The sequence below is a fragment of the Melospiza georgiana genome, chromosome 33, assembly GCF_028018845.1.
Source record: "Melospiza georgiana isolate bMelGeo1 chromosome 33, bMelGeo1.pri, whole genome shotgun sequence".
In the NCBI taxonomy this organism is placed as follows: domain Eukaryota; kingdom Metazoa; phylum Chordata; class Aves; order Passeriformes; family Passerellidae; genus Melospiza; species Melospiza georgiana.
The window spans coordinates 1,929,723-1,951,217 of NC_080462.1; the positions used below are offsets into that span (position 1 = coordinate 1,929,723).

Consider the following 21,495-nt stretch of genomic DNA (forward strand, 5'->3'; position numbering starts at 1 on the left):
GGTTCCCGTTGCCGGTACCGGCCGATCCCCCCGGTTCCCCCCATTCCCGGTCCCGTTCCCGGTTCCCGTTGCCGGTACCGGCCGATCCCCCCGGTTCCCGTTTCCCCCGCCTCCATTCCCGTTCCTGTTCCCCCCCATTCCCGGTTCCCGTTCCCGGTTCCCGTTCCCGGTACCGGCCGATCCCCCCGGTTCCCGTTTCCCCCCCCTCCATTCCCGTCCCGGTTCCCCCCATTCCCGGTCCCGTTCCCGGTTCCCGTTGCCGGTACCGGCCGATCCCCCCGGTTCCCCCCATTCCCGGTCCCGTTCCCGGTTCCCCCCATTCCCGGTCCCGTTCCCGGTTCCCGGTACCGGCCGATCCCAGCAGCGCCGCCGCCACCCAGGCCAGGATGAAGGACCAGGAGAAGCTCCAGGAGCTGCGGGGGGGCCCCAGCAGGGCCAGAGCCCCCCCAGAGCCCAGGCCGAGCCCCAGGAGGGACAGCAGCCCTGGGGACAGCGGCGACAGGAGTGACAATGGGGCGGGGACAGGGGACAGTTTGGGATGGGGACAGCAGCGACAGGGCACAGCAAGAACAGGAGTGACACAGCTCGGGACAGGAGTGACAATGGAACAGGGACAGGGGACACTTCGGGACACCGATCATCCCCAAATTCCCACCCTGCGGGGACAGGGGACAGCTCAGGACAGAGGTGACACTCCCAGCAGGGACAGGGACAGCCCCGATGTCCCCAAATCCCCACCCTGCCCAGCCCAGCGCTGCCCCTATGGGGACAGTCCCCAAGCCCCGTGTCCCATGTCCCCCCGTGTCCCCGGTGTCCCCGGTGTCCCCATGTACCAGCCAGCAGCAGGGTGTCCCCCGTGTCCCCGGTGTCCCCAGATGTCCCCGCTGTCCCCACGTACCTGCCAGCAGCAGGGTGTCCCCCATGTCCCCCCGTGTCCCCCCGTGTCCCCGGTGTCCCCAGATGTCCCCACGTACCTGCCAGCAGCAGCGTGGCCCCCATGTCCCCCCGTGTCCCCCGTGTCCCCGGTGTCCCCGGTGTCCCCACGTACCTGCCAGCAGCAGGGTGTCCCCGGTGTCCCCCCGTGTCCCCGGTGTCCCCAGATGTCCCCGCTGTCCCCACGTACCTGCCAGCAGCAGCGTGGCCCCCGCCGCCCGTTCCCGCTCCCGCCGGGCCCCGCCGGGCCCCAGGGGCAGCCCCAGGACGAGCCCCGCGGCCGCGGCCACCACCGAGAGCAGCAGCAGCGCCCGGGTGGCCTCCAGGAGAGCTGGGCAGGGGACACCGAGTGGGGACACCGAGTGGGGACACCAGGGTGGCACCCCCGGTGACCAAATCCAGGGGACACCCGCGGGGACGGCTCTGGATGGACCCCCCGCGAATGCTGCCCTGCGTGGGGGTGACATCTCTGGGGGACGCCCATGGGGACATCTCTGGGAGTGGCACCGCCGGGGACAGAGATGACACCCCCAGGGTTGGGGACGTTGGGGACAAGGATGGACCTTCCCAAATTCCTGCCCCGCACAGGGGTGACATCTCCGGGGGACACTGGGGACACCCCTGGCATTGGCACCACCGGGGACACCACGGGGACACACCCAGGGTTGGGGACATTGGGGACAGAGATGGAGCCCCCCAAATTCCCACCCTGCATGTGGGTGACATCGCCAGGGGACGCTGGGGACACCGTGGGGACATCTCTGGGAGTGGCACCACCGGGGACAGACACCTCCAGTCTCCAGGGGACACCCATGGGGACATCTCTGGGGGTGACATCTCTGGGGGACATCCATGGGGACATCTCTGGGGACATTACAGAGGGACCCAGGGAGGGGACATTGGGGACAGCGATGCCCCCCCCGTTGTCCCCATGCCCGGCGTACCTGGGGTGGTGGCATGGGGGTGGCACTGTCCCCCGAGGCAGCCGTGCCACAGCCCCAGGCTGGCCGTGCCCCCCGGTGCCCGGCGCTGTGCCCAGAACGGGGTGGCAGTGGCGGCCACCAGCAGTGCCAGGCCGGTGGCACCGCACAGGGACCCCCCGAGTGGCATCCTGAGGGGACACGGGGACAGCTGGGGACATGGGGACAGCGTGGGGACACAGGCACAGGCTTGGGGACACAGAGAAAATGTGGGGACAGTGTGGGGACATCTGTGGGGGACACTGGGACAGCCATGGAGACACAGGGACAGCGTGGGGACATCTGTGGGGGACACGAGGATCCCCAGGATATCATCTCATGGGGACACAGGGGACACCCACGGGGACATCTCTGGGGACATGGGGGTGCCCGTGGGTGGCACCTCAGGGGACACCTGTGGGGACATTCCTGGGGGAAGGGGCTACATGGGGGTGGCACCTCTGGGGACACGGGGGACATCCCTAGGGGAGGGGACGCTGGGGACAGACACAGGGGACATTGGGGACATTGGGACTCACCCGCCGTCAGCAGCCCATGGCCCCTGTCCCCGTGTCCATCTGTCCCTGCTGTCCCCGTGTCCGTCTGTCCCTGCTGTCCCCGTGTCTGTCCCTGCTGTCCCCGTGTCTGTCCCGCTGTCCCCAGGGAGGGGACAGGGCCCCCGGCACGTGGCACTGCCATTGTTGGGGACACAATGCGGGAAGGCTCTGGCTGCTGAGGTGGCACCACCAGCCTGTCCCCAGGCGGGTGACACCGCGGGGACAGGGGGGGGACACGGACGGGTCCTGCCAGGCCTTGGGGACAGCGGGTGACAGCCCCGAGGGCAGGGCCAGCCCTGGCTGGGGACATTGGGGACACTGCCCGGCTGGAGAGGGGACACTGGGGACACGGGGGACATGGGGGACAGAGACACTGGGGACATGGGGACACTGGGGATCAGGGACACTGGGGACATGGGGACACGGGGGACAGGGACATTGGGGACACTGGGGATACTGGGGATGGGACATTGGGGACACTGGGAACATGGGGGACAGGGACATTGGGGATATTGGGGACATGGGGGACAGAATGGCCCCACGGGTGTCCCCCACGCCAGCCCCGGCCAAGTGCTGGGGTCACCTCCTGTGTCGCTGTCACCGCCGTGTCCCTCTCAGGGTGTCCCTGCCACGCCCGTGCTCCCCCCAGGGTGTTCCTGCCACCCTCCTGTCACCCCAAAGTGTCCCCGTGTCACCCCAAAGTGTCCCCATGTCCCATCCAGGGTGTCCCTGTCACACCCGTGTGCCCTCAAAGTGTCCCTGTGTCCCTGCCAGGGTGTCACTGTCACTTCCACGTCCCTCCCAAGTGTCCCTGTGTGCCCCCCCAAAGTGTCTCTCTGTCCCTCTCAGGGTGTCCCTGTCACCCCCATGTCCCCCCCATGCTGTCCCTGTCCCCCCCAAGGTGTCCCCATGTCCCCCTTAGGGTGTCCCTGTCACCTCCTATGTCCCTCCAAAGTGTCCCCGTGTCTCCTCAAAGTGTCCCCGTGTCCCCACCAGGTGTCCCTGCCACCCCCGTGTCCCCCTTCAAAATGTCCCCATGTTCCCTCAGGTGTCTCTGTCACCCCCATGTCCCCCTTAGGGTGTCCCTGTCACCTCCTAATGTCCCTCCAAAGTGTCCCCGTGTCCCTACCAGGTGTCCCTGCCACCTCCATGTCCCAGTCAGTGTCACCTCTCCGTCCCCCACAGGGTGTCCCCATGTCCCTCCCAAGGCGTCCCTGCCACCCCCATGTCCCCCACAGGGTGTCCCCCCTCCTCAGGGTGTTCCTGTCACCCCCCTGTCCCCCCAAACTGTCCCTGTGTCCCATCCAGGCTGTCCCTGTAACCCCCTTGTCCCTCCCCACCCCCCCTCAAGTGTCCCCATGTCCCCCCAGGTGTCCCTGTCACCCCCCTGTCCCCCCCTGGCTGTGTCCCCCCCCTCCCATCCTGTCCCTGTGCCCCCCCAAGTTGTCCCCATGACCCCTCGGAGTGTCCCCATGTCCCATCCAGGCTGCTTCTGTCACCCCCATGTCCCTCCAAAGTGTCCCCGTGTCCCCCCCAGGTGTGTCCCTGTCACCCCCATGTCCCTCCAAAGTGTCCCCGTGTCCCCCCCAGGTGTGTCCCTGTCACCCCCATGTCCCTCCAAAGTGTCCCCGTGTCCCCCCCAGGTGTGTCCCTGTCACCCCCATGTCCCCTCGGAGTGTCCCCATGTCCCATCCAGGCTGCTCCTGTCCCCCCCCCAAGTTGTCCCCATGTCCCCCCAGGGCTGTCCCCACCCCCGATGTCACACAGGGCGGGGGTTGAACAACCCAAACCCCCCCCCAAACCCTCCCCATTGTCACCCCCGGTGTCCCCCCCCCCTCATTGTCACATTGTCACCCCCTCCCGGTGTCACCGGGAAAGCCACGCCCGGATCTCTCGAGTGCCGCCACTTTATTGCGGAGAGCGGGGGGACCCTGGGGACCCCCCCATGCTGTGACCCCCCCTGTCCCCACGCTGTGACCCCCCTGTCCCCATCCTGTGCCCCCCCTCAGTCCTGCAGGTTGCGGAACGCCGCCACCATCTCCTCCTGCAGCTGCGCGTAGCTCGCCAGGATGCGCTGCTCGCCGTCCTTCACCGGGTCCTGGGGACACCGCGGGGACACCGCGGGGACACGGGGGTGGCACCGTCAGAACCGCCCCGGGTCACCCACATTGAGATTCGCGCGGGATCCCCCCCAAAAAATCCACCTGGGACCCCCAAATGGGGTCACAACCCCCTCGTCGTTCTGATGGTCACAAGGGACACGGGGACACCGCGGGGACACCGCGGGGACACGGGGGTGGCACCGTCAGAACCCCCCCCGGGTCACCCACATTGAGATTCGCACGGGATCCCCCCCAAAAAATCCACCTGGGGCCCCCAAATGGGGTCACAGCCCCCCCTCGTTCTGATGGTCACAAGGGACACCGAGGGACACGGGGACACCGAGGGACACGGGGGTGGCACCGTCAGAGCCACACGGGGGGGGTTCCCCAACCCCCTCGGGTCACCCACATTGAGATTCGTGTGGGACTCCCCCCAAAAAATCCACCTGGGACCCCCAAATGGGGTCACAGCCCCCACTCGTTCTGATGGTCACAAGGGACATGGGGGGGACACGGGGGTGGCATCGTCAGAGCCACACTGGGGTGTCCCCAAACCCCCCCCCGCGGGTCACCCACATTGAGATTCGTGTGGGACCCCCCCCAAAAAATCCAGCTGGGACCCCCAAATGGGGTCACAACCCCCAAATCGCCTTAACATTCATGTGAGGACCCCAAAATCCCCCATTAACCCTCCCCTAGCACCCCCAAATCCCCAAATCCCCCCTTAACCCTCCCGTGGGACCCCCAAACCCCCCCCTAGTCTTCCCCCAGGACCCCCCTAATGGGGTTCTCGCCCCTCAAACCCCCCCTCAACCTTCCCCCAGGACCCCCAAACTCCCCCTAATCTTCCCCTAGGACCCCCAAATCCCCCCTTTACCCTCCCATGGGACCCCAAACCCCCCTTTAACCTCCCCCCAGGACCCCCAAACCCCCCTTTAACCCTCCCCTAGAACCCCCAAACTCCCCCTAATCTTCCCCTAGGACCCCCGAATCTCCCCTTAACCTCCCTCAGGACCCCCAAATCCCCCCTTTACCCTCCCATGGGACCCCCAAACCCCCCCTTAACCCTCCCATGGGACCCCAAAACCCCCTTTAACCTCCCCCAGGACACCCAAACTCCACTTAACTCCCCCCAGGACCCCCAAATCCCTCCTTAACTCTCCCCTAGGATCCCCAAACCCCCCCTTATCCTTCCCCTAGGATCCCCCAGCCCCTCTTTAACCTCCCTCACGACCCCCAAACTCCACTTAATTCCCTCTAGGACCCCTAAATCTCCCCTTAACCTCCACCCAGGACCCCCAAACCCCCTTTAACCCTCCCCTAGAACCCCCCAAACTCCCCCTTTAACCTTCCCCAGGACCCCCCAAACCCCCTTTAAAATCCCCCAGGACCTCCAAATCTCCCCTTAACCCTCCCATGGGACCCCCAAACCCCCTTGAACCTCCCCCAGGACCCCCAAACTCCCTCTAATCTTCCCCTAGGACCCCAAATCTCCCCTTAACCTCCCCCCCAGGACCCCCAAACTCCACTTAACTCCCCCCAGGACCCCCAAATCTCCCCTTAACTCTCCCCTAGGATCCCCAAACCCCCCCTTATCCTTCCCCTAGGATCCCCCAGCCCCTCTTTAACCTCCCTCACGACCCCCAAACTCCACTTAATTCCCTCTGGGACCCCTAAATCTCCCCTTAACCTCCCCCCAGGACCCCCAAACCCCCTTGAACCTCCCCTAGAACCCCCAAACTCCCCTTTAACCTTCCCCAGGACCCCCCAAACCCCCTTTAACCTCCCCCAGGACCCCCAAACTCCCTCTAATCTTCCCCTAGGACCCCCGAATCTCCCCTTAACCTCCCTCAGGACCCCCAAATCCCCCCTTTACCCTCCCATGGGACCCCCAAACCCCCCCTTAACCCTCCCATGGGACCCCAAAACCCCCTTTAACCTCCCCCAGGACCCCCAAATTCCACTTAACTCCCCCCAGGACCCCCAAATCCCCCCTTAACTCTCCCCTAGGATCCCCAAACCCCCCCTTATCCTTCCCCTAGGATCCCCCAGCCCCTCTTTAACCTCCCTCACGACCCCCAAACTCCACTTAATTCCCTCTAGGACCCCTAAATCTCCCCTTAACCTCCACCCAGGACCCCCAAACCCCCTTTAACCCTCCCCTAGAACCCCCCAAACTCCCCCTTTAACCTTCCCCAGGACCCCCCAAACCCCCTTTAAAATCCCCCAGGACCTCCAAATCTCCCCTTAACCCTCCCATGGGACCCCCAAACCCCCTTGAACCTCCCCCAGGACCCCCAAACTCCCTCTAATCTTCCCCTAGGACCCCCGAATCTCCCCTTAACCTCCCTCAGGACCCCCAAATCCCCCCTTTACCCTCCCATGGGACCCCCAAACCCCCCCTTAACCCTCCCATGGGACCCCAAAACCCCCTTTAACCTTCCCCTAGGATCCCCCAGCCCCTCTTTAACCTCCCTCACGACCCCCAAACTCCACTTAACTCCCCCCAGGACCCCTAAATCCCCCCTCTAACCCCCCCTAGGACCACACCTGGAACTTCATGGCGCTCAGGCGGTACAGGATGTCGCCGAGCCCCTCGCGGATGGTGGCCCAGGTGACACGCTGCTCCTCGGGCCCCGCGCCCTCCACCGCCCCCCGCGCCAGCTCGTAGAAGGTGACGAGGTTCTGCAGCATGCCCACGGTCTTGTAGAAGGGGCAGAACCTGGGGGGGGGTCAGATGGGGGGGTTTGGGGGGTCAGAGAGGGAATTTGGGGGGATTTGGGGGGTCACAATTGGGTGGGGAGTGTCAGGGTGCAGCATGGCCATGGTCTTGTAGAAGGGGCAGAACCTGGGGAAGGGGGGGTCAGGGTGGGGGTTTGGGGATGTTGGGGGGGGTCAGGGTGGTTTTGGGGGGTAAAAGGGTTTGGGGGTCCCAGGGGGGGTCCCGGTACCGGTCGTAGGCCGAGTATCCGTTCTGCTGCAGGAAATCGTCCTTGAGCAGTTTGGCCACCTCCAGTGTCACTTTGTCACCCTCGGCCAGCGACGCCTGCGGGGACAGCGCGGTCCTGGCACTGCCCGGGGCCCACAGAGCCCAGATCCCATAAAACCCATCGATCCCATTGATCCCACAAACCCCATAAAACCCACTGATCCCACAAATCCCATAAAACCCATCAATCCCATTGATCCCACAAATCCCACAAACCCCATTGATCCCACAAATCCCATAAAACCCATCAATCCCATTGATCCCACAAACCCATTGAGCTCATTGATCACACAAACCCCATTGATCCCATAGATTCCATAGACACCAACCCCATCAATCCCATTGATCTCACTGATCCCATAGATCCCACTGATCCCACAAATCCCATAAAACCCATCGATCCCACCAGCCCCACTGATCCCATAGATCCCATTCATCTCAAAGATCCCATCAGTCCCACAAACCCCGCAAACCCCATAAATCCACCTTGCCACGAGCTACACAGTCTCGGCCAGCTCCTCCTCCTGCAGGGTCCCACATCCCACACCCCATATCTCACATCCCACACCCCATATCTCACATCCCACACTTCACATTTCACATCCCACACCCCATATCTCAATATCCCAGACCCCACAGACCCCCCAAACCCCAGAAACCCCACAGACCCCATAAATCCCAGACCTTCCCCACGAGCTGCACGATCTCGGCCAGCTCCTCCTCCTCCTGCAGGGTCCCACATCCCATATTCCAGACCCCCTATCCCACATCCCACACCCATATCCCACACCCCATATCTCACATCTCACACCCCATAAGCCCCCCAAAACCTCCAAATCCCAATCCCAGACCTTCCCCACGAGCTGCACGATCTCGGCCAGCTCCTCCTCCTGCAGGGTCCCATATCCCATACCCCATATCTCACATCCCACGCCCATATCCCACACTCCATATCCCACATCCCACCCGCCATATCTCACATCCCACATCCCATAAGCCCCCCAAACCCCCCAAACCCCACAATCCCAGACCTTCCCCACGAGCTGCACGATCTCGGCCAGCTCCTCCTCCTCCTGCAGGGTCCCACATCCCACACCCCATATCCCACACCCCACACTTCACATCTCACATCCCATACCCCATATCTCACATCCCACACCCCATAAGCCCCCCAAAACCTCCAAATCCCACAATCCCAGACCTTCCCCACGAGCTGCACGATCTCAGCCAGCTCCTCCTCTTGTAGGATTCCATATCCCATACCCCATATCTCACATCCCACGCCCATATCCCACACTCCATATCCCACATCCCACCCGCCATATCTCACATCCCACACCCCATAAGCCCCCCAAACCTCCAAATCCCAATCCCAGACCTTCCCCACAAGCTGCACGTTCTCAGCCAGCTCCTCCTCCTCCTGCAGGGTCCCACATCCCATACCCCATATCCCACATCCCACACTTCACATCTCACATCCCACACCCCATATCTCACATCCCAGACCCATATCCCATATCCTACACCACATATCTCACATCCCACACCCCATAAGCCCTCCAAACCCCCAAAACCCCACGATCCCACCTTCCCCACGAGCTGCACGATCTCGGCCAGCTCCTCCTCCTCCTGCAGGGTCCCATATCCCACACCCCATATCTCACATCCCACACTTCACATCTCACATCCCAGACCCCATATCTCACATCCCACACCCCACAAGCCCCCCAAAACCCCCAGATCCCAATCCCAGACCTTCCCCACGAGCTGCACGATCTCGGCCAGCTCCTCCTCCTCCTGCAGGATGCGCCGGGCGCGGTCTCTCAGCGCGGGCAGCTCGGGGTGGGCGCGCTCGTAGTGCGGCTCGAGGGCGCGCAGGTAGCGCGAGTACGAGATCAGCCAGTTCACCGACGGGAAGTGCTTGCGCTGCGCCAGCTTCTTGTCCAGCCCCCAGAACACCTGGGAGTGTCACCGAGGGTCACCCAGGGTCACCCAGTGCCACCTCGTGTCACCCCCAGGTCACCCAGGGCATCCCCGAGCTTCTTATCCCCATGGAACACCTGGCAGTGTCACCCCCGTGCCACCCTGTGTGTCCCTGTGCTTCTTGTCCAGCCCCCAGAACACCTGGGAGTGTCACCTCGTGTCACCCCCAGGTCACCCAGGGCATCCCCGAGCTTCTTATCTCCATGGAACACCTGGCAGTGTCACCCCCGTGCCACCCTTGTGTCACCCAGCATCTCCCTGTGTGTCCCTGTGCTTCTTGTCCAGCCCCCAGAACACCTGGGAATGTCACCGAGGGTCACCCAGTGTCACCCATCCTGTCCCCGAGTTTCTTATCTCCATGGAACACCTGGCAGTGTCACCCCTGGGTCACCCCCATGCCACCCATGTGTCACCCAGCATCTCCCTGTGTGTCCCTGTGCTTCTTGTCCAGCCCCCAGAACACCTGGGAATGTCACCCAGTGTCACCCAGTGCCACCTCGTGTCACCCCCGGGCCACCCATCCTGTCCCCGAGCTTCTCATGCCCCCAGAACACCCGGTAATGTCACCTCATGTCACCCCCGTGTCACCAAGTTTCTGGTCCAGCCCAGAGCACCTGAGACACCGGGGATGTCACCGTGCCGTCATCCAGGGGTCACTGTCACCGTGTCCCTGTGTCCCTGTCCCCTCCCAGGGTGTCCCTGTCCCTTCCATGTCCCCCCATGTTTCCTCTCGTGGTGTGTCCCTGTCCCACTCGCACCCCCCCGCTGTCCCCAGTGTCCCCTGTGAGTGTCCCCAGTGTCCCCGCTGTCCCCTGTGAGTGTCCCCAGTGTCCCCAGTGTCCCCTGTGAGTGTCCCCAGTGTCCCCGCTGTCCCCAGTGTCCCCGCTGTCCCCAGTGTCCCCAGTGTCCCCGCTGTCCCCTGTGAGTGTCCCCAGTGTCCCCAGTGTCCCCAGTGTCCCTGCTGTCCCCAGTGTCCCCTGTGAGTGTCCCCAGTGTCCCTGCTGTCCCCAGTGTCCCCTGTGAGTGTCCCCAGTGTCCCCGCTGTCCCCTCACCTGCACGATGCCCAGCGTGGCCGAGGTGACAGGATCTGAGAAGTCCCCTCCGGGTGGGGACACCCTGCAGGGGGAGGGGGGGCCGAGGTGAGATGGGGGTGCACAGGGGGGGTCCCCCCATCCTGGCCATGGGGACACGGTGACACACGTGGGGACATTCATAGGGACACTCACAAGGACATGGGGACACTCACAGGGACAGGGGACATGGGGACACTGACGGGGACACTCAGGGATGGACATGGGGACACAGGGACGGACATGGAGACAGGGGACATGGGGACACAGGACACGGGGACAGGGGGACACTCACAGGGACACAGGGACAGAGGGCACGGGGACACTCATGGGGACACACACGGGGACACAGGGACATGGGGACAGGGTGACACGAGGGCACTCAGGGGGGACAGGGGACATGGGGACACTCACGGGGACACTCATGGGGACACTCAGGGGGACATGGGGACATGGGCACACAGGGACGGACATGGAGACAGGGGACATGGGGACATGGGGACACAGGACACGGGGACACTCACAGGGACATGGGGACATATGGACACAGGGACACTCATGGGGATATGGGGACACAGGGACATGGGGACACACACGGGGACACACATGGGGACTCTCATAGGGACACACATGAGGACATGGGGGACACGTAGGCACACATGGGGACACTCACAGGGACAGGGGACACGGGGACATAGGACACAGGGACACTCATGGGGACACGGTGACACAGGGACAGGGGACATGGGGACACAGGTGGCACTCATGGTGACGCGGTGACAGGGGCCATGGTGACACGGTGACACAGGGACACAGGTGGCACTCATGGTGACACAGGGACAGGGGACACGGGGACACAGGTGGCACTCATGGTGACACGGTGACACAGGGACACAGGTGGCACTCATGGTGACACAGGGACAGGGGACACGGGGACACAGGTGGCACTCATGGTGACACGGTGACACAGGGACACAGGTGGCACTCATGGTGACACAGGGACAGGGGACATGGGGACACAGGGACACTCATGGTGACACGGTGACACAGGGGGCACTCATGGTGACACAGGGACAGGGGACACAGGGACACAGGTGGCACTCACGCCCCGACGATGCTGACGCTGCCCTCGCGCTCGGGGCTGCCCAGGCACCGCGCCCGCCCCGCGCGCTCATAGAACGAGGCCAGGCGGGCACCGAGGTACGCGGGGTACCCGCTGTCTGTGGGGACATGGGGACACGGCTGTCACCTCCCTGTCACCTCACTGTCACCTCACTGTCACTGCCCTGTCACTGCCCTGTCAGCCCCGGTACCCGCTGTCTGTGGGGACACGGCTGTCACTACCTGTCACCTCCTGCCACCTCACTGTCACCTCACTGTCACCCCCAGTACCTGCTGTCTGTGAGGGGACATGGCTGTCACCTCACTGACACCTCCTGGAACATGGCTGTCACCTCACTGTCACTGCCCTGTCACCTCACTGTCACCCCCCAGTACCTGCTGTCTGTGGGGACACGGCTGTCACCTCACTGTCACCTCACTGCCGCCTCACTGTCACTGCCCTGTCACCTCACTGTCACCCCCAGTACCCGCTGTCTGTGGGGACACGGATGTCACCTCACTGTCACCTCCTGGAACGTGGCTGTCGCCTGTCACTGCCCTGTCACTCTCCTGTCACCCCCCGGTACCCGCTCTCTGTGGGGACACAGCTGCCACCTCACTGCCACCTCACTGTCACCGCCCTGCCAGCCCCGGTACCCGCTGTCTGTGGGGACACGGCTGTCACTGCCTTGTCACCTCCCCGTCACCATCCCGTCCCCTCCCGTGTTTTTGGGGTCTCCCCTGTGCCCACCCCGCGGTTTTTGGGGTCTCTCTCCGATGCCCATCCCGCCTGGATTTGGGTCCCACCCCACACCCCGCAGTTTTTGGGGTCTCTCTCCCTCCGTCACCTCTTGGTTTTTGGGGTCTCTCCCCCTGCCCACCCCCCTCAATTTTTGGGGTCTCCCCCCTGCCCACTCCCCAGGTTTTGGGGTCTCCCCCGCGCCCACCCCTCATAGTTTTTGGGGTCTCTCCCCCCTCATCACCCCACGGTTTTTGGAGTCTCCTCCCCCCCGGGATTTGGGGTCACCGCCACCTCCCATTTGGTTTTTGGGGTTTCCCCTTCCCCCCATGTTTTGGGGTCTCTCCCACGCCAGGTTTTTGGGGTCTCTCCCTGCAGCCAACCCTCAGGTTTTGGGGTCTCCCCCCTGCCCATTCCCGGGGTTTCTGGGGTCTCCCCCCCCCCGCAGTTTTTGGGGTCTCTCTCCTCATGTTTTGGGGTCTCCCCTGTGCCCACCCCACAGTTTTTGGGGTCTCCCCAGCCCAGGTTTTGGGGTCTCCTTCCCTCCCCATGTTTTGGCGTCTTCCCGCCCCGTGTTTTTGGGGTCTCCCCCATGCCCATCCCACAGTTTTTGGGGTCTCCTCCCCATGTTTTGGGGTCCCTCCCACGCCAGGTTTTTGGGGTCTCTCCCTGCAGCCACCCCTCAGTTTCTGGGGTCTCCCCAGCCCAGTTTTTGGGGTCTCTCTCCTCATGTTTTGGGGTCTCCCCTGTGCCCACCCCGCAGTTTTTGGGGTCTCCTCCCGGTGTTTTGGGGTCTCTCCCATGCCAGGTTTTTGGGGTCTCTCCCTGCAGCCCCCCCGCAGTTTTTGGGGTCCCCCCAGCCCGGTTTTTGGGGTCTCACCCGCGGGCATCTCCGCCAGGCGCCCCGAGATCTCCCTGAGCGCCTCGGCCCAGCGCGAGGTGGAGTCGGCCAGGAGGCAGCTGTGCAGCCCCATGTCCCGGAAATACTCGGCCAGCGTGATCCCTGACACGCGTGACACGTGTGTCACACGTGTGTCACACGTCCAGGGACAGCGTGATCCCTGCCACGCGTGTGTCACATGTGTGTCACACCTGTCACACACCCAGGGACAGCGTGATCCCTGCCACACGTGTGTCACATGTGTGTCACACCACCAGGGACAGCGTGATCCCTGCCACACATGTGTCACACGTGTGTCACACCCCCAGGGACAGCGTGATCCCTGCCACACATGTGTCACATGTGTGTCACACCCCCAGGGACAGCGTGATCCCTGCCACACATGTCACACACCTCTCACACACCTGCCACTCCCCCAGGGACAGCGTGATCCCTGTCACACACACATGTCACACCTGTCACACCCCCGGGGACAGCCCCAGCCTTGTCACACACCCATGTCCCTGTCCCCCCACGTCCCTGTCACACACACACGTGTCCCTGTCCCCCCGGTGTCCCCTCCGTGTCCCTGTCCCCCCATGTCCCTGTCACACACACACACGTGTCCCTGTCCCCCCGGTGTCCCCTCCGTGTCCCCAGTGTCCCCACCGGTGTAGATGGAGGCCTCTCGAGCAGCCACGGGCATGTTGGACGTGTTGGCCACGAGCGTCGTGCGCTTCATGATGGACTCGGAGCGGCCGCCGACCTCCATGGTCAGCTGGGGACAGCAGTGTCACACTCAGTGTCACCTCCCTGTGGCACCACGGCACAGCCCTGCCACCCCGATGTCCTGCTATGTCCCCCCGTGTGGCACTGTCACCTCGGGGAAGTCCCTGCAGACCCGCCATGAACTGCCGTGTCACTGTCACTGCCCTGCCACCCCCCCGTCCCGGTGCCACCCCAATGTCCCTGTGTCCCTGTGTCACTGTGTCACCTCAGGGAAGTCCTCGAGGACTCTCCATGAGCACTTGTGTCACTGTCACTACCCTGTCACCTCGATGTCCCCTGGATGTCCCAGTGTCACCGTGTCACCTCGGGGAAGTCCCACGAACATCCATGTCATTGTCACTGCCCTGCCACCCCCATGTCCCCCTGTGTCCCCAGATCCCGGTGCCACCACGATGTCCCGGTGTCCCGTGTCACTGTGTCCCCTCGGGAAAATCCCTGAGGACTCTCCATGAACCCTCGTGTCACTGCCACCCCTCTGCCACCCCCATGTCCCCGATGTCCCCATGTCCCGCCGCGTCGCAGTGCCACCCCAATGTCCCCTGGATGTCCCAGTGTCTGCTGCAGTGGTGTCACCTCGGGGCAGTGCCATGAACACCCGTGTCACTGCCACTGCCCTGCCACCCCAATGTCCCCCCGTGTCCCCATGTCCCGGTGCCATCCCCTCTCCCCGTGCCACCCTGATGTCCCCGATGTCCCAACGTCCCCCTGTCACCTCGGGGAAGTCCCATGAACTCCCATGTCGCTGCCACCCCCATGCCATCCCCATGCCCTCCCATGTCCCCATGTCCCGGTGCCACCCTGATGTCCCAGTGTCCTCCGGATGTCCCGGTGTCTGATGTCCCCATGTCACCTTGGGGAAGTCCCACGAACACCCGTGTCACTGTCACCCCAATATCCCCCTGTGCCCCACGTCCCAATGCCATGCCACCCCGGTGTCCCTGCTGTCCCGATGTCCCCTGGCTGTCCCAGTGTCCCCCGGCTGTCGCGGTGTTGGTGCGGCGCTGTCACCTCGGGGAAGTTTCATGAACACCCGTGTCACTGTCACCCCCATGTCCCCCTGTGTCCCCACATCCCGATGCCACCCCGGTGTCCCGGCTGTCCCGGTGTCCCCAATATCCCGATGTCCCCGGGCTGTCCCGATGTCCCCGGGCTGTCCCGATGTCCCCAGCTGTCCCGGTGTCCCCCGGCTGTCCCGGTGTCCCCAATATCCCGATGTCCCCGGGCTGTCCCGGTGTCCCCGGCTGTCCCGGTGTCCCTGGGCTGTCCCGGTGTCCCCCGGCTGTCGCGGTGTCGGTGTGGTGCTGTCACCTGGGGGAAGTCCCGCAGCACCTCGGACATTTCGTTGCCGCGCTCCCCGCAGCCCACGTAGACGATGACATCGCTGTTGGAGTACTTGGACAGCGACTGCGAGATCACCGTCTTCCCGCAGCCGAACGCGCCCGGGATGGCCGTGGTGCCGCCCTGCACGCACCTGGTGACACCGCGGGGACACCGCATGGCGGTGGTGGCACTGCGGTGGCACCCCGTGCCTGTCCCCATGCTCGTTCCCACCCGTGTCCCTGCGCCAGCCCCGTCCTGTCCCCATTCCTGTCCCCAGATCCATCTCTCCCTGTCCCCATCCTTGTCCCAATTCCTGTCCCCAGATCCATCTCTCCCTGTCCCCATCCCTGTCCCCATTCCTGTCCCCCAATCCAGCCCTGCCTGTCCCCAAATCCATCTCTGCCTGTCCCCATCCTTATCCCCATTCCTGTCCCCAAATCCATCTCCACCTGTCCCCATTCCTGTCCCCAAATCCAGCTCTCCCTGTCCTCACTCCTGTCCCCAAATCCATCTCTCCTTGTCCCCAAATCCAGCTCTGTCTGTCCCCATCCCTGTCCCCAAATCCAGCTCTCCCTGTCCCCTTTCCTGTCCTCAGCTCCATCTCTCCCTGTCCCAAATCCCATCCCTGTCCCTGTCCTTGTCCCCATCCCTGTCCCAATCCCGCTCCCTACAGGAACAGCGCACTCCCCCAATCCCAGTCCCAATCCCAATCCTGACCCCTGTCCCAGTCCCGATCCCGGTCCCAGTCCCAATCCCGTTCCCGGTCCCGTTCCGTACGGGAAGAGCGCGTCCAGGACCCTCTGGCCGGTCAGCAGGGGGTGATTGGCCGGGAGCTTCTCGGCCACGGGCCGGACCTGCCGGACCGGCCACACCTGGATCATGGAGAGCGGCTCACGGACGCCCTGGAACTCCAGCTCCAGCACCACGTCCTGCGGGATCAGCGGGTATCAACCCGGGATCGGCAGGGATCAACCCGAGATCGGTGGGGATCAGCCCGGGATCGGCGGGGATCAACCCGGGATCAGTGGGGATCAGCCCAGGATCGGCAGGGATCAACCCGGGATCAGCCCGGGATCGGCGGGGATCGGCCTGGGATCAGCCCGGGATCAACCCGGGATCGGCGGCAATCAACCCGGAATCGGCCCGGGATCAACCCGAGATCAACCCAGGATCAGCGGGGATCAACCCAGGATCGGTGGGGATCAGCCCGGGATCAGACTGGGATCAGCCAACCCCAATCCCACTGACGCTGCTGGACCCAATGATCCCTATCCCACTGATCCCGACCCCGCTGATCCCAACAATCCCACTGATCCCAACCCCAATCCCGCTGATTCAAATAATCCCCATCCTGATCCCGACCCCGCTGATGCCGCTGGACCCAATGATCCTGATCCCGCTGATCCCAACGATCCCACTGATTCCAATCCCAATCCCACTGATCCCAACGATCTCACTGATTCCAATCCCAACCCCGCTGATCCCAACGATCCCCATCCTGATCCCGACCCCGCTGATGCCGCTGGACCCAATGATCCTGATCCCGCTGATCCCAATGATCCCACTGATTCCAATCCCAACCCCGCTGATCCCAGTGATCCCCATACTGATCCCGACCCCAATCCTGCCGACACCACTGGTCCCAATGATCCCGATCCCGCTGATCCCGACCCAGACCCCGCTGATCCCAACGATCCCACTGATCCCGATCCCAGTCTTGCTGATCCCAGTGATCCCCACACTGATCCCAACCCCGATCCTGCTGACACCACTGGTCCCAATGATCCCGATCCCGCTGATTCCGATCCCAATCCCACTCATCTCGGACCTGCTCCGGCTAATCCAAATAATCCCAATCCTGATCCCAATCCTGCTAATCCTGACCCCGACCTCGTTGACGCCGCTGGTCCCAATGACCCCGATCCCAATCCCGCTGATCCCAGTGATCCCAGTGATCCCAGTGATCCCGATCCCGCCGGTGCCAGTGCCGTTCCCGGTGCCGTTCCCGCTCACCGTCACTCGGTAGTGCCCGGGGGGCGCGATGTAGGTGACGGTGCCGCGGCTGCGGGGCGGGACCATCAGCCGGTGCTGCAGCAGCGAGTTCTCCGCCACCGAGCCGTAAATGTCCCCTCCCGTCACGTGGCTCCCGACCTGGCGACACCACGGCGACACCGTCAGAGACCCCCGTGTCGTGTGTCCCTCCTGTCCCCCGTGTGACCCGTGTCCCCATGTCCTTGTCACCTTCGTGTCCTCATGTCTGCATCCTCAGCGTCTCCGTGTCCCCCAATGGCCCTGTGACCCCCGTGTGCCCACGTCCCCTGTGTCCCTGTGTCCCCCCATGTCCCCGCGGCTCTGCGACCCCCGTGTCCCCAAGTCCCCCATGTCCCCAATGTCCCCGCGTCCCCCCGTTCCTGTGTCCTCTTTGTCATTGTGTCCCCACCCCGTTTTTGGGGTCCCCTCCTTGGCAGCGGTGACAGGGAGGGGACAGGGAAGGACAGAAGGAGGTGACAATGGAGGATGATGTCCCGTGGCAGGGACAGGACGGGACGGAGGGGGACAAAAGGGGACAGAGGGGTTGAGGGGGACAGGGCAGGATGGGGAGGGGACAGGGAGGGGACAGAGGGGATGGCAGGACGGGGAGGGGACAGGGAGGGGACAAGAAGGGAATGGCAGGACAGGACGGGGAGAGGATGGAGAGCGGACAGGGAGAGGGCAAGAAAGGGACAAGGAGGGGACAAGGAGGGGACAAGGAGGGGACAAGGAGGGGACAAGGAGGGGACAAGGAGGGGACAAGAAAGGGACAAGAAAGGGACAAGAAAGGGACAAGAAAGGGACAAGGAGGGGACAAGGAGGGGACAAGGAGGGGACAGCGAGCCCGGGAAGCCAGATGGGGAAGGGGGGACAGGACAGGGATGGGACAAAGGGACACGAAGGTGACAAGGAGGGGTCACGCACCCGGAGGTTCTTGCTGGGGACAAAGTCCCAGTCCAGGTGTCGCGGCAGCGCGGGGACATTGGTGCCCCGCGGGATGTAGATGCTGCGCGTGGCCTCGGCGATGTCGCGCAGCGGCCGCTGGATGCCGTCGAAGATGGAGCCCAGGATGCCCGGGCCCAGCTCCACCGAGAGCGGCGTCCCCGTGCGCCGAACCGGGTCCCCGACCTGCACCCCCGCTGCGGCCGCTCAGGAATGGCACCGCCAGGGACACCGGGGGGACAGCGGGGACACGGGGACTGCGGGGACCGAGGGGACAGTGGGGACACGGGGGGAAGCAGGGACACGGGGATAGCAGGGACCGAGGGGACAGTGGGGACACGGGGGGACTGCGGGGACATGAGGACTGAGGGGACACGGGAACTGAGGGGGACACGGAGGGGACAGCGGGGACACAGAGACTGCAGGAGGATACGGGGACCGAGGGGACAACGGGGGCATGGGGGGACCGGGCGGGATAGCGGGGACACGAGGAGGACAGCGGGGAAACCAGGACACGGGGACCGCTGGGACAATGGGGACACGAGGACCGGGCGGGGCAGCGGGGACATGGTGGGGGACAGCGGGGACACGAGAACCGGGGGGGACACGGGGATGGGGCGGGATAGCAGGGACACGAGGGGAACAACGGGGACACTGGGGGGACAGCGGGAACAGAGGGGAGACGGGGACAACGAGGACTGCGGGGACACCGGAATCGGGGGGGACACGGGGACTGGGGGGACAGCGGGACGGGATGGGCTGAGGGGGACACGGGGAGGGACAGAGGGCACAGGAGCGGATGGGGATGGCAGGGAGGGAACAGGGAGGGTGGGGAGGGGACAGGGCAGGGCAGAAGGGAGGGACAAGGGAGGGGACAGGACGGGGGACAGGGAGGGGACAGAACAGGCTGGGACAGGACAGAACCTCAGGGGAACAAGGGAGGGGACAGCAGAGGACAACGGGGACAGGGCGGGGCGCTCGGAGGGACAGAGGGCTGGCGGGGAGGGGACATTAGGGACATTGGGGACAGGATACAGGTCTCCTCGTACACCTGCAGCGTGGCCATGTCCCCCTCGAGCCGGATGATCTCCCCCACGAGCTCCGCGTGTCCCACCCGCACCAGCTCGTACATGGCCGCGCCCGCCATGCGCGTGGCTGTCACCACTGCGGGGACACTCCGCTGTCACCCCGGCCCCGGGCCACCACCCCCCCCTTGTCACCGGGCCAGCCCCGGGGTCACCACCCCAGCCAGGACCCCTCTGTCCCCATCCCTGTCCCCTCCCCACCGCCACCCCCGGGTGCTTTCTCACGCTGTCCCCTCTCCTGTCCCCATTTTAGTGCCACCAACTCCACCGGGATCCCCATCCTCAGATGTCCCCAGGGTGTCCCACGATGTCCCCTCGCTGTTCCCAACCCTGTCCCCTCCCCATTGTCCCCTCTCCAATTTCCCCCTGCCCCTTGTCCCCTGTCCATTGTCCCCCCCATCCTGTTCCTCTGTTCCCATTCTCCTCCCGCATTGTCCCCTCTCCTGTCCCCATTTTAGTGCCACAAACGCCATCGGGATCCCCATTCCCTCTGTCCCCAGGGTGTCCCCTCCCCATTGTCCCCTCCCCATTGTCCCCCCTCCTGTCCCTCTGTCCCCATTGTCCCCCCTGCATTGTCACCCCTCTTGTCCCTCTGTCCCCATTTCCCCCCCATTGTCCCCTTTCCTGTCCCTCTGTCCCCATTGTCCCCCCTGCACTGTCACCCCTCTTGTCCCTCTGTCCCCATTTCCCCCCCATTGTCCCCCCTCCTGTCCCTCTGTCCCCATTGTCCCCCCTGCATTGTGACCCCTCTTGTCCCTCTGTCCCCATTTCCCCCCCATTGTCCCCCCTCCTGTCCCTCTGTCCCCATTCCCCCCCCCCCCATTGTCCCCTCTCTTGTTCCTCTGTCCCCCTCCATTGTCCCCCCTCCTGTCCCCGATTTAGCGCCACAAACGCCACCGTGTCCCCATCGCCTGCTGTCCCCAGGTGTCCCCGGTGTCACCGTACCGGGCCCGGACACGCCATGCACGGCCCCCACCAGGCTCTCGCGCTCCTCCTGCCGTGTCCCCTCCATGCTGTCCCCGTGTCCCCTCCCCGCCGCGCCGCCACCGCCGTTAAATGGCCCCGGGCGCCGGCGACAACCGGACAGGGCCACCACCGCAGGAGTGGCACCGATGCCGTGTCCCCACCCCCGGGGACAGCGCGGGGACATTGGGGTGACAGCGGCTGGCTGCGGGTGTGGCACTGTGTGCAGTCAACAGCCGAGTGCCGCTGCTCCGGGTGACAACCGGGTGACACCGGCACGGCCCGGCTCGGGGTGACGGGGACACGGCGTGGGTGTCCTTGTCACCTCCCTGCCGCGTCCTTGTCACCGCTTCCTCTTTGTCACCCCCACGGCTGTATCACCCCCTTTCTTTTGTCACCCTCATGGCCTTGTCACCTCCCTGCCGTGTCTTTGTCACCTCCTTGTGTCACCCCCGTGTCCTTGTCACCCCCTTCTCTTTGTCACCTCCTGGCCATGTTCTTGTCACCCCTTTGTCACCCCTATAGCCTCGTCACCCCCTTCCCTTTGTCACCCTCATGGCCTTGTCACCCCACTCCCTTTGTCACCCCCATGTCCTTGTCACCCCCTTGTCCTTGTCACCTCCTGGCCATGTTCTTGTCACCCCTTTGTCACCCCTATAGCCTCGTCACTCCCTTCCCTTTGTCACCCTCATGGCCTTGTCACCCCCACGATCTTGTCACCTCACTGCCTTTGTCACCCCTCCATGTCCTTGTCACCTCTCATGTCCTTGTCACCCTCTTCTCTTTGTCACCCTCATGGCCTTGTCACCCCCACGATCTTGTCACCCCTCCATGTCCTTGTCACTCTCATGGCCTTGTCACCCCCACATCCTTGTCACCTCCCTGCCATTTCTTTGTCACCCCCCTGCCTTTGTCACCCCTCCATGTCCTTGTCACTTCTCATATCCTTGTCACCCTCTTCTCTTTGTCACCTCTCATGGCCTTGTCACCTCCTTGCTCTGTCCTTGTCACCCCCTTGGTCTTGTCACCCCTATGGCCCTGTCACCTCCCT

The 21,495-nt window shown here is 64.1% G+C and overlaps 1 protein-coding gene across 1 annotated transcript; it reads right to left on the reverse strand.

The window, feature by feature from the left end:
- Positions 1-4,454: 4,454 nt before the first annotated feature.
- On the reverse strand, positions 4,455-20,493 carry LOC131095161 (V-type proton ATPase catalytic subunit A-like). The gene is made up of 14 exons (XM_058042779.1): positions 20,427-20,493; positions 19,432-19,560; positions 18,379-18,593; positions 17,437-17,574; positions 16,201-16,352; positions 15,412-15,574; positions 13,984-14,092; positions 13,315-13,437; positions 11,700-11,814; positions 10,577-10,640; positions 9,296-9,499; positions 7,503-7,597; positions 7,102-7,273; positions 4,455-4,547 (listed from the first exon to the last, which is right to left on the reverse strand). Exons 1-14 carry the CDS (start codon positions 20,491-20,493, stop codon positions 4,455-4,457), a joined length of 1,839 nt encoding a protein of 612 aa, XP_057898762.1.
- Between the last annotated feature and the right edge of the window lie 1,002 nt (positions 20,494-21,495).

Excerpts from the sequence above, each read along its gene's own strand:
- LOC131095161 (XM_058042779.1), bottom strand. The coding sequence starts at position 20,493 with ATGGAGGGGACACGGCAGGAGGAGCGCGAGAGCCTGGTGGGGGCCGTG. Across the intron at positions 16,353-17,436 it reads CCGGGCACTACCGAGTGACG|GACGTGGTGCTGGAGCTGGA; the intron begins GTGAGCGGGAAC and ends CTGATCCCGCAG. Across the intron at positions 15,575-16,200 it reads GTCCTGGACGCGCTCTTCCC|GTGCGTGCAGGGCGGCACCA; the intron begins GTACGGAACGGG and ends CGGTGTCACCAG.